At 43.5% G+C, this 12,718-nt stretch overlaps 1 protein-coding gene across 1 annotated transcript; it reads left to right on the top strand.

The window, feature by feature from the left end:
• The first annotated feature begins 750 nt into the window (after positions 1-750).
• Positions 751-4,891, top strand: LOC129204273 (cytochrome c oxidase subunit 7A2, mitochondrial). The gene is made up of 4 exons (XM_054819904.1): positions 751-896; positions 2,155-2,244; positions 3,734-3,818; positions 4,674-4,891. The coding sequence occupies exons 1-4, from the start codon at positions 879-881 to the stop codon at positions 4,730-4,732; spliced, it is 252 nt and encodes an 83-aa protein (XP_054675879.1). The 5' UTR covers positions 751-878; the 3' UTR covers positions 4,733-4,891.
• The last annotated feature ends 7,827 nt before the right edge of the window (positions 4,892-12,718 follow it).

Below are 12,718 nucleotides of genomic sequence, written 5' to 3'. Positions count from 1 at the left end.
CAAGGGATGCCACATCTTTCCCTAGGGGTGTAAGACCCACTTGGCTGGCTCAGAGCCTGCCTCGGTGCCCTGCCTGCAGGGACGGCGAAGGGGATGTGGAGGGAGCCCATGCGGGTACTCTCCCGGGACGCGCCTCCAGCCCTCTGCAGCTCTGAAACCAGCTCAGGAAAGGCGATTTTAAAATCTGGATGTAGCAGCCGGGAGGGATGTTTATATCACGGATTTGCCCAAGCGCCGCTGAAGGCAGGGAAGCAGCTGGCAGCCGCAGCATGCTGCGGCAACGACGTCCCTCGGTTCCCGCTGCGCGGTGCGGAGCAGTGCCTCCCGCTTCGAAACCGCCGCGCACGCCGGCTGCTGGAGACGTTCCCGCCCCGCCTCACCCTCCGCATCCCATCGCGGCGCTGCGGGGCCCCTCTCCGGTTCCCGGCCCCTGACACCGGACAAGCACCCCATCGGACCAAGCCTGGGACAAAACCCGTGCCCGGCGGGGTCCGGGCCTGGGCTGCCCGCGCCCACCCGCCCCGAGGGGTCTCCTCGTGCACCTTCCCGCTCCCGCCGCCTCCCCCAGCTCAGGGCGGGGACCCTCCTGCGCCGCCTGCCGTCATTGTCTTTCCAGGGAAAGGCGCTCTCGGGCTGGGAGTACCCTTCCTTAGCCCAGGCCCACGCACCGGCCCGCTCCTCCCCAGGGCCCCCGCGCGGCAGCCGGACTCCCCCGCCAGGAGGACTAACGCCGCTGGCGGGGCGGGGCGGCGCTGTAGGCGCTGCGGCGGCGCTCTGAGCGCGACGCGCGGCTGCCTCTGTGGTACCATCGGTGGGGGAGCTGCTTCCGCTTCCGCTGCCCTTGTTGCCGGCGGGAGGTGACGGGACCAACAGCCGCGATGTGGCGGAACCTGCTGGTGAGGCCGCCGGGCCGGGCCGGGGCGGGTTGGGCCGGGCCGGGGGAGCAACCGGCTGCCGCTGTGTCAGCCCGCCGCGGGGCCGCCGCGGGCAGCCGATCTGGTGCGGCAGGGCGGGGGTGTGTGTGTGTGTGTGTGTGTGGCGGGGCTCCCTCAGGGGCTGCCGGCGCCCTCCTGGGTGCCCCCCGGGCTGCGGGACTCGGCCGGCTGGTCACGTCCCTGCCGGCCGCGCTAGTGCCGGGTGCTGCTGAAGGAGCTGCTGGCGATGGCGGACGGGGGAGAAGTGTTACCGTTCACGTCCCGGCCCACTCGCTCCGCCTAGTGCTGAGCTCCGGGTACTTGAAGGGACGGGAGTTGAGTCAGTGGGTCTGGGTCGTTCCGGTAATACGGCTCTAAGGAGATAAATGTTATAGTGTGTTTATTTGGGGTGGGCGAGGGGAGGAGGTGTGTCGTTCCATCATCTGGATGTTTGCCCTGCGGTGGCATTTTTAGTGGTGGTAATTTCGTGAGGGAGGATCAGCGTTGGTTGAAGGAGACAGTTGGCAGCATAGAGGCACAGTGGCTCTTGAGACTTGACGCGTTAATGAAGGCAAGCTTTGAGCCATCGGAAGAATTGTAGATATTGTTTTTCTTTGCCTGACCTGTGCTAACGAGCACCTATATGATCCGACTACAGAAACAGATTCTAGCTTAGGATGCAGCAGGATGTCTTTAAATTCTCTGTGTGCCCTTTGGGGAGCGTGTGCGCGCCTCCTTCAGCTCTGTGAAGGTTAGCTCCTGTGCTGGTGGCTGGCACATCGACTGCAGCTGAGAGAAGATCCTTGTCTGCACAAAAGTATTTGTCTTAAATATTATTGCCCCTATCACTAGACTTGGACGTAGAAAATCTGTGCCTAAAACGCAGATCTGAGAGGCTGAGGTCACAATTTCCCCAAAAGGATGCTAGTTATGAAGGTTATGCTGCAGATCCATAAATCTGTTGTATCCTACTGAAAGTAATAATCCTGAGTTTTTCCTTTTTAGGTAATCAGTCAATAAGTCTTTTACATAGTTTGTTGAAAGATTGACTGAATTTAAAACCAGTGGGTTTTGGTGAACTTTGTCTGTTACTGTTTTTTCGGGTTTTTTGTGTTTGGTTTTTTTTAAGACTGTCTCTTCCACTTCCATCTTACTTTTAAAAGAAAATATTTCTACTCCAGTGTGCATATGGCAGAAAAAATTCACTGTTTTTAAAACACTCTTTTATCTTTTATTTCAGGGTCTTCGCCAAATTTCCCAGAGGACCATAAGCACTGCTTCACGCAGGCAGTTTGAAAATAGAGTTCCTGAGAAGCAGAAGCTTTTTCAGGTATTGAGTGAGCACTGATAGTAGGATAATGTTAGTAGAACAGCAAGGTTTTAGTAGATTGTAATTGCATATGTTTTGTTTCTGAAGAACTGGTGAAAGTTCTCTTTACATCTGAGGTGACCTCTTGAAATCAGTTGTATGACTACAGTGTTGGAAATCAGCAGTTATTTTCTGCAGAGATTAAGAGTATTTGTACATGCATGCTTGACTTGCTGACTTTTTAGGGTTTTTTACCCAGTGAAATGATTTATACCCGAGTTTCTTATGAGGTGTAGGTACTGTATAAAGATAAAACCAAAGTACTCTGAAATGGGATGAGATGGGGGAGTATGTCCTAAGAAAAAAATAAAGAAAAAACAACAAGTGAGAGTGCAGAAGTACAGTGAAAAGTTAAACTTGCAGTCTTAGAGATATATCCATAGCTCAAGGATGAGCCCCATAGCTCTTAATGAGGATGTGGTTTTATTGTACTTCTCAGTTATGAAAACAGTAAAGGTTATAAGGGATTGGGTTCACTCCTAGAAAATTACTAAATCTTTAAAAATAATTTCTGAATTGATCCCTTCCTGACTGATAGGGCCACCTAGTGAGAACTAGTGGTTCTTCAAATGCCAAAGCAGTGGATACTCAAGAGCATATTCCCAACTGTGAGCCATAACCTGGAGCAGTAGCTTCATACTGATGATAGAGTAGACTGGGATTCAGCGATGTGAAAGTGAAAAAGTACATTAGAAGCCCCAGTTTAATAGTTTTTGTGTCTTGCTGCTTTACTTTTCCCTGAAAGATAAAGTCAGTCTTGTTGGGACGCTGCCGAAGGAGCGCAGGGTTCATTGCACACCCGGGGGAAGCGGGATGTTGGCAGTGGGTGAGGTCAGAGGTTCTGTTTCTGCTGGCGTAGAGCTCTAGGCACATCTCTTCCTCCTCCCGTTCTTTTCTTGTGTGGTAGCAAGTTAAGCTGGGCTGGGTTGTGGGTCACCAGCACTGGAGGCCAACTTGAATTCCAGAGCAGCGTGAACTCGCTCACAAGGGTAAAGATCACGTGGATGTGGTGTCCCAGGAGTTTTATTTTGGGTGGAGCAAAACAATTTCCTGTGTGACATCAGGTGACAGTAGAGGCCGCTCCCTGAGGCAGGGAGTGACTATGCTGGAGACTGTTGGAAGTTTCTAGGGATGGTCATTGTATCCTGTGCACCCCAGGGGGCTGGCTACTTGTGTCAGATGTGTTTAGGCATCTGCCGATCACTGCTTTAGAAATTAATGTGCACATCATTTGCTATACTTCCCTAGTGAGTGATCACCTGATACCAGAGCGAAAGCTTGAAAGACAAAGTGGAATCTAAATAAGGTTCAGTGTCTTTATGTGAGTTGGGAGTGAGTTGGGAAGATAATTTGAGGCAGTAATTCTTCTTCTGGGTAATTCTAGTTACATTATCACAATATTGCAAAAACTCTATTTAAATAGTTTCTTTTTGTCACTTGTTTCCATTAGGAGGATAATGGCATCCCGGTGCATCTTAAAGGTGGTGTGATGGATGCTCTCTTGTATAGAGTCACCATGGGTCTTACAGTTGTTGGTAAGGCTAATACTAAAATGTTTATGCTTTGGTACAATTTCCAATGTGCTAACATGAAAATACTTTTTCTTTGGTACAATCCCCAACATGACTGTCACTAACTCTGTAAATTCGTTAGGCAGTCCCTTTAGTCTGTTCTAAAGAACATGCAAAATGCATGTAGAGAGGGGGGGAAAAAAATGGACATACTACATATTTATTCGTGCTTTATCAAGTTTAGCTTTTCAGATGGCTTTTTTACCCCTAATACTACTAGATGTTGAATACTCCTTCAGAATTCATGTAGGATGTTACAGCTTTCTCTAACTACTTAGAAAGCTTATTCTGAAAAGGAGTAATTATAGCACATACATATATCAGTTTTCTTACTAGCCTCACTCTTTCTAGTGCAAGGTGGTATTTGACGTGCTGAGGTTTTACATACTGTGCAAACTAGCAGAGTATATCCAAACTTTGATACTATCTATATTTGACCTTTATATTGCTTGTTACATGGTTTTGTAAAAGCCTCTAACTTAACTAGGTTGATCTAATGGATTTTCCGTTCAGTTACTGTAAGAATAACTATTACTTTATGATCATCTGTGTAAATTCCACAGATATGCTTCTCCCTTTTTTTTTCCTTGTTTCTTTATTTTTATGCAGTCTATGGAAAACTATTTAGTATTCTTTTTTCCTCTAAAATATGAATTACCAAAAATAAAATTGTTGAGACGTGGCTATGGAAATGTGTTGTGTCTGGATTGTAGCTGCTTATTATCAGTATTTCTTCTGGAACAAACTGGGAAAGGAAAGCTGACTTGAAAGAAATTCTGTTTACCATTCTGAAAATCTCTTTTCTGTCTCTTAATTCAGGAACAGCCTATGTTGTTTATGAGCTGCTCGCCATTTCAATGCCCAAGAAGCAGAAATGATTCCAGTTCAAGATATCTCAGTGACTAGCATCTCTTCGTCCAATTCCATGTGACTATGATGGCAGCTTATACTTCCTATAAGCAGCTGGCTTAATGCTTGGAATCATAATTTAATTGTAACATGTTAACTGCAATCAATAAAGCAGTTTTTACGTTGCATTGTTGTGGTCTGGACCGTATCATGTGTTGCACATTAGTGTGCTTTTTACTTCCAGTAGATGTACATTGATTTGATCAATATGCAGATCTCTGAATTGTGAGCCTCTTCTCTTTGTATGTGGTTTATGTACTTTGAAGGTGAGTTAAATGCCCTGAATCCTTAGGAGAAAGTGATACCTTGTCTTTAGTATAGGAATTTCCTCTTCTTGCTTTAGTGGAGCAAATTAATCTTATAATAAATGATTAGGATTGGATTAAACCTTTGTGAAAATGAATGTTGAGAACTTGATTATGCTGCATCTTTGCTGTCAACTGCTGGGAATCAACTGTAATATATCTAGGAACAGAGGAATCCGATTCCTGATCACCATCCAAAGAGGGCAGTTTTTACTACGTAGAGGTGGTAACACTGTCGTCTGCAGCTTAGAAATAGTCTCGACTGAACTTAGCACCTTCATCTAATAGATTTATTTTTTTTTCAGTGGCTTTTCTCTGCTACAGTTTAATGGAACATAATATTTCCTGAAAAGAACGAAGATTTCTAAGCATGCATGTATGATTAGGAAGCGATTGTGTCTTTGTCTTGCTGCCTGTGAAATCAACATATGTCGATCATAATTAAGACTTGGTCTCATTGCCTCATGTTTCAGGTGACCAAAGCCAGCTTGTTCTCAGTTATTGGGGTAAGTAAAGTAATCAGCTTTTTAGCATAAAATAAGAAAAAAAAAAAGCTTATTAGAGAATCTGAGGGTGTTCTAGAGCAAATAGTAAAGTGGAGGAGGAGTACAGTAAATGTTAATACTAACTGTGCTAGTGCAGTGTTAGAATTTCTCTACTGATAAGGTTTACAGTGACTGTTAATTGGATACTCTGGCAGTTGAGTGCTAATTTGATCTAGGTTATTAAGCCAGAAAAACTGAAGATATTGAAGGCAGTGCTTACAAATCTTCAAGTTCTTATTAATAATTTTTGACAGTTTTTAAGTCTTTTGGAAGAATTTCTCCAGTGCTCTGTAACCTGGAGGATAGGCTTAGAGAGACTGCCTTCTGTCTCCACGAATTGTACTTTGCTGTAGTCTGAGAACAGGACTGCCCCATGTCTGTAGGGTAGGAGCAGATCTAGTTGGTAAGTACACACCAGGTTGAGTGGGTTAGGTTTGAAACAACTGTAGCATAATTTGAGTTGGGAGGGACCTCTGAAGGTCAGTTGGTCCCATCTGCTGAGAGCGGTGCCACTTCAGAGCTACACTGGTTTGCCCAGGGCCTTGAACACTCGCACGGGGAGTATCTCCAAGGATGGAGGTTCTACAACTTTCTTCAACTTGTTCCAGGGTTTTGCTGTTCTTTCTCTGAAGAGTCTTTCCTTTTCTGGGATACAGGAATGCATGTGTTTAAAGGCTGGTTGTTGGCATTCCTGTAACAGCTCTAAAGGAAGCTGCAACTGCACTTGATTACTTAGATCTAGACAACCACAAATTTTACAAACTTAAAAGGGAAAGCAGGTATGTTTTGATGTCTTATGTTAAGACCTCTCACAAAATATCAGGCAAAAGCTGTAGGCATATCTGAGTCAGGTTGCTGCTACACCTTTGTGTCAGGGTGTCAGTAGCTTCTGCTTCTAAAGCTCAGTCAACACTGATTTCTAGGAGAGCTGTTGGCTCTGCTCCCATGTAATTTCTACTGGGTCACTCCAAACTTTCTGGCAGAAATTTGAACTATCTGCCTTAAGCTAGGTTTTGTGCCTTACCAATAATGTGGTTGAGGAGTGCCGACCTGCTCTGTTTCACCAGCAGGACTGTATGACAGCTCTCTCCATATGTAGAGGCACAGCAAATGGCTGATAAACTTAATGGTTTGATGATGATCCTTTCTGAAGTCCTTTTTCAGTGGCTGAGGTGGTGTTCATCAGCTTGCTCTGACACAACCACAAATGCAACTGGAGATCCATCGTTGTCTTGGAGGGAGAAAAATATGATTGTGATTTAGAATTGGGCGGGGACACCCAGTAATAACCATCAGCTGCTATCATGTAATTAGGAACAAGCATTACAGCCGAAGTAGCTAGTGCTGTCAGTGAAAATGCCTGCTCTGTGAAAACTGCTTCTAGGAAGCATCTGTAAGTTGGTGAGTACAAGAACCGTCTATATAGTCTACCCTGATGCCTCTTACTAGCTTCACTGTAGCAATTACTGGGGTCTTCCCATCTCTGGGAACCAGTGTTAGCTGTGCATCCCTAGTTAGGTTTTATGTTTCTAACACAATTTGTGCCTCTCTAGCCTTTCTGCGAAGTTGCTGCGTGCGGGTTATGCTGAAAGTCTGGTGTTGACTCTTAACAAATAGAGCTTCTAAAAAACAAAAAACCCCAACCAAACAACAACAAAAAACCCCAAACCCACCCACAACAACACAACCTCCACAAAATAATCCTTTTGTTTCTCCTCTCAGGGAAACAGTGGGTTTTCCAAAATGTGAAAACAAGCACAAAAATCTAGCTTCCCACAACATAACTATTTTAAGCCTGTTCTGGATTAAGTTTGTTTAGAATTTTTCATTGCTATCCTGGAGAACCAGAGTGTGCTTGTTAAACTTGAGGCAAACTGAAAGAGAAGGGCCAGTGTACTTGGAACTCTCTAGTAAAACTAAAAATCTTAAAAAAGGAGAGTGGGGGAATACCTCCTGCTGGTAGTCTCTCTCTATAGGTGGGTTTGGCCAGCTGCAAGAGTAAAAGAGTAAGAACTGCCTTGACGGATGTCTCATAAGCTGTACCCCATTTCCCAAACCTTCTTCTCTTGAGATGAATGTTGATGGAAGAGAAACCTCACAGCACACTGAACTATACTTAATGGCGTGTGAAGGAATCATTCTGCTCTCTGCACTGGTAAGGCTGCTGCTGCTACGGTGTGCCCAGGGTTACTACCAAGGTGTGGACTGAGTGGTGGGTGTCTGGAAGGCAGCATAAGAAATAATCAAAATCTTGAAAAAGCACATACCCTTTCTCACTCACAGGAATTACAAAGATTATTGAAAGAAGGACAATTGTTTAAATAGTCTAAAATGTAAAAATCCTGTGATGAGCTAGTTGCTAAATGTGTGTTTCTGTGATGACTGTAGTGGACTGTGCAGCCATTTTTGCAATCAGCCGTATCTCAGAGTCTGCTGTCTCAGGAACAGCGGCAGCAGCGTGAGATGTGCTGCAGGCAGCAGACCCAGCAGGAGGGTGCGTGGGATAAACACAAGCTAGGAAAAAGTTCTTTGCATTTATAGCGAGCAGTATTTATAGACAGAGACTTGTAATGTTATTTAAATGAAGCTTCTGATGACAAAAAATTTGTTCTGGCGGAGGTGGGTCTAGCAACCCCAAAACGTGTCCCTGGAGCCTGCGTTTGGTGGCAGGCAGGAGAGCGGTTGGCATTGCCAGGGCTGCACTGTGCTGCTGCCGAGCACTCACGGGGTGGCGTACGCAAGCCGTGTGTCTGCCAGCGCTTCTGGACTTTGTTTCTGCTGCTGGAGCTGTAGGAGGATAAAACGAAACAAGACCCATGGTCAGCTGCTCAGCACCATTTTCTGGGATCGCATTATGAAGCTAACAGGGAAATTCCCATCCCCTGTTCATTCTATACGTGTAATTTGTTGCAGGCATGTCTGCGTCACAAGCTGTCGGAAGATGTAAAGTAGGTGCCTATACTGTCTTTCCCTAGAAAAATGCAAAAAAAGACCTATATGTTGTCACAAGGGCTAAAATTAATGGAAAGTTTTCAGAAATATCTGAAGACCTTATCTTCAACGTCCCCATGGGTATTTTATGAGTAGAAGAAATTAAAATAAGCAACTTCTGTTACTCCTTGTGTGAGAAGTTATAAATTTTAAAAAAGAAAATATGAAATCTTAGATTGTTGGCAGTTGATGTACTCCAATTATGTGCTTTTCTTGTGTGATTCTGCTACCACCCTTAAATCAGTATTTTTTGGAGTTAGGTATTATATTGATGTAAATATTACTACCTTACTGCATTCCTATTTTTGACTTGTGTTTACGCAATAGACATAGTATCTTTTCCAAAAAGAGATTTTATGGTCATGTAAACTTTATACGAACTTGAAATAGAAAAACTTTATTTTTCCATTATCATCATTAGAAATGTTAGCTATAATTTTTTTTATATTTTGCTTTCAAGGATGGGAAAGCCTCTCAGTGCTGAGAACATGGGAACGCTGTCCCAGCTTCCACTGAGCTGGATTGTTTGGAATGTCATCCCAAAAATACGGAGGACATTTTCTGCTAGATAGGCAATGACTACTCCATCTCTTCCACTTCCCTTGCCACTTTATTTTTCATTATTTAACCTTTTAAGCTTATAAGCTTTCAAGGTTAAGAAAGCAAGCTTACTACTGGGCCAGCTTTGGCAGAATGAAAAAAATTATTCATGCCACTGTAAGAGAAGTGACTATTCAAATAATAATCAGACAGATGAAACAGATGAAAATGGAAAGCTAAGTATTGCAGTTCTAGGTTACACAATTCTGAGACTGCACATGTACAGACCATGTTTTACCTTCTCCATTGGGAAAGTAGCTCAGAACTATCTACTCTTAGAACTGTGCCCTGGGCTACATTTTCTTGGCTGGTGAATGTGTGACTAGATCTAATTAGCCTGACACAAACAAAAACTTCCCCAGTAAAAGTCTGAGGGCTAATAATGTACAATATCACAGCATCGGCTTCCTGAAAGAGAAGATGAAAGAAGTCCAGAAACCCTCAGAGGTAAAAAGGAAGCACCAAAGATATCTCTACCTGTATGATCTTATCTGTACTTTTTTTTCCTTTTCCCAAATACCAGAGTAAAAATACCACTTCTCTGATGTTGCTCACCTTGGCTATTGCTGCTTTGAACTGTGAGAAAGCATGCTGAATTTTTTTTGGCATCTTTCCTACAAAGCTGTCCTTCCTTACTCTCCCATTCTTTCCCAATTTTGTTACATATCAAAGAGCTGGAGGTTGATCTTCATAGTTGGTAGAGTGAATCAGACTTTCAAAGACAAAATCAATCTGATCAACCTGACTTGACCCTAAATAAGGTGATGAGTAAGTCAGAACCAACATATCTTTTCATGTGCATGCTTGTGCAATTATTTTTTTAAAGAAGTTCCTTTTAATAATAACACCACCTTTTCTAGTCTAACTTGCCTGAGCTTTTCCATGTATTTTTTCAGTACTCAGTCAATTCTGCTGTAAAAATAATGGCTTGTACTGTACTCTCTTTCTGATTGTGAGTATTCAAGTCTTCAAATTTAGTGGGCAGTGCATACGGTCTTGTGAGATATGCTTTGGTCTTGTCTCAATATTTCCCAAGATTTGCTCTTTTTATTTACAAGTTTTCTATTAGATCACAGGCTTCCCCAAAACACATGTAAAACTATTTTCTCAAAAAGGTACGTTCTTGCAAAAAAGCTAATTGGCTGGGATTTTGGTTTATAAATGTTGTGACAAGCCAAATTCACTCGCAGGGGCTGGGGAGGTGCTTGAGGGAAATTCCCACTGAGTCCCCAGGCAGGCAGTCCTGGCTTTAGCTCCATGGTGAATACCAGCATCTGTATAGAGTTCATTCAGGACACAAAATATTCACTCCTGTTGCATATAGCCTGCTTTGTTCTAGAGAAAACTACCAAAGAGGAATGAATTTATCCTTTGCTAATGTATGTGTTTCTTTTTTATAGTACCCAATCCACCAATCTGAATTTTCTGAAGGGTAAGGACCTTTCCTCTCTGTCTGGTTTATGCGGTGTCTGTAATTACCTTTCCTCTCCCTCCCCAGTATTTTATTGTTTTTTGTTATGTTTCCAGCTTTGGTATTTTCATTGGTGAAACTGTCTGTCCCTTGTCTTGTTGGGTCTTTGCTGGTTGCAGAAAAGGCAAGATGCTGCCTGGTTTGCATGGAAATAAATTGAAAAGGGATGATCAGGTAAGATCCAGTAATATTTAAGCTTTACATATAGCAGAATATGGAAGGAGCTGCAATAGAAAAGACCACAGGAAGTTTGGAGGTTTAGAGTTACCTGAATTAAGGCTTCCTCAATAGAATTGTTATAAATTACCTATGAAATGAACAAGGTCATAGTATTGCTCTAAAAGCATTTTGCAGCATAGGTACTCTTTTTCTTCTATGATCAACATGCATTTGACTGCTAACGGAGATGTGAAAAAAGAGAGGAAGGGGGTGTCTTGTGGTATGTCAGTCTGATAAAATGGTATTCTTACCATTAGAAGTATTGAGAAATAACTCACTTCTTGAGGCTGTCTGTGAAGTTCACCTTGAGATGCAGTTCCCTGCGATTTCACCAGGAGCAGCAGCAGAGTTTTTTTTCTTGCAAAGAACAGGAAAGGGTTCAATTGAGATGGTTGTGCTAATCCAAAAGTGTTTCAGCTGCCACAGGGATCCAGAAACAACTTCAACTGTCTTTTTTTGTTGTTTAAAATTTTTGCAGACGACTTCTCAGGGCCAAAAGACACACATGCATGTTTGTCCAGTTTTAACAATATAGAATCATAGAATGGTTTGGGTTGGAAGGGACCTCAAAGACCATCTAGTTCCAACCCCCCTGCCATGGGCAGGGACACCCTCCACTAGACCACGTTGCCCAAAGCCCCATCCAACCTGGCCTTGAACACTTCCAGGGAGGGGGCATCCACAACCTTTTTGGGCAAAATAATCTCTGAAACAGCAGGGTAAAAAAAACCCAAACAAACAGTCAAAAAACAAAACAAAAAAACCTCGTAGATGGCTTCCTTTCATTTTCCACAGAAATTTTCCCTTTCAACCAAGAAGAATGGGCTGTGCAGGACCTGAAGTATGTGATCTGCCCAGTATGTTCTTACTCCCAAATTAAGATTCATTCCTCTAAAAGTTTCTACACAAATCTCCTGGTATTGTTCATAGAATCATAGAATGTCCTGAGTTGGAATGGACCCATAAGGATCATCTGTCCAACTCCTGGCTCCACACAGACCAGCCGAATCAGAGCATATGACTGAGAGCGTTGTCCAGACGCTTCTTGAACTCAGTCAAGCTTGGTGCTGTGACCACTTCCCTGGGGAGCCTGTTCCAGTGCCCGACCACCCTCTCAGTGAAGAACCTTTTCCTTGTTCTCATCAATGTGACCGTAATGTTACGCATAGATATTCAGGGATGCTTTTTGGAATAACAGGGAGAGGGAGGAGATTCAGTGCTGCTAAAGCCCATCTCACATGTTGAGACAGTTTGTTCCCAATAACCGTGAGCAACTTCTGTTCCTTCAGGAGTACATTCCATCAGGACCTTTAAGCTACAAATGTGTTCTTTAACTGAGTTATATATGTTTATTTAATATCAAAATGGTTCCACATTGTTTCATCTCAACATGAGCACTTCTGTGGATGACTAATGCCCTGGGACCTAAAGTTTATAATGGAAAGGGTGACACACACACGCACAATCTTATCTATCATAACACTATGCAAAAGGGAATTATATAATTAAAACATTTTAATGATCTCTATTGCTCAGTGGGAAGTAACAAGTCCCAAAGGAGCCAGGCCAACTTTGTTATCAAGGTTTATGCAGTCATCTCTTAGGAGCAGTAGGGCACATTTTGCTAAATATAGTGCGGTGTGCTAATATGTGCGACGTGTGGAGTGTTGCACTGGGACCACTGTGCCACAGAGCTGGAGCGTAGTGCACCGGGAGATTAGTACGCCTTCTCCCTTTGGCTGAGATTTTCAAAAATGAATGCCTAAACTTAGACTCCTAAATCCATATTCAGGCATTTACATAAATAGCCTGATCTTTTAGAAG

The sequence above is a fragment of the Grus americana genome, chromosome 3, assembly GCF_028858705.1.
Source record: "Grus americana isolate bGruAme1 chromosome 3, bGruAme1.mat, whole genome shotgun sequence".
NCBI classification, from domain to species: Eukaryota; Metazoa; Chordata; class Aves; order Gruiformes; family Gruidae; genus Grus; species Grus americana.
The sequence above is the reverse complement of the archived record's forward strand: the minus strand, read 5'-3'. Positions and strand labels throughout refer to the sequence as shown.

Excerpts from the sequence above, each read along its gene's own strand:
- LOC129204273 (XM_054819904.1), top strand. Across the intron at positions 2,245-3,733 it reads AGAAGCAGAAGCTTTTTCAG|GAGGATAATGGCATCCCGGT; the intron begins GTATTGAGTGAG and ends TGTTTCCATTAG. Across the intron at positions 3,819-4,673 it reads CATGGGTCTTACAGTTGTTG|GAACAGCCTATGTTGTTTAT; the intron begins GTAAGGCTAATA and ends CTCTTAATTCAG.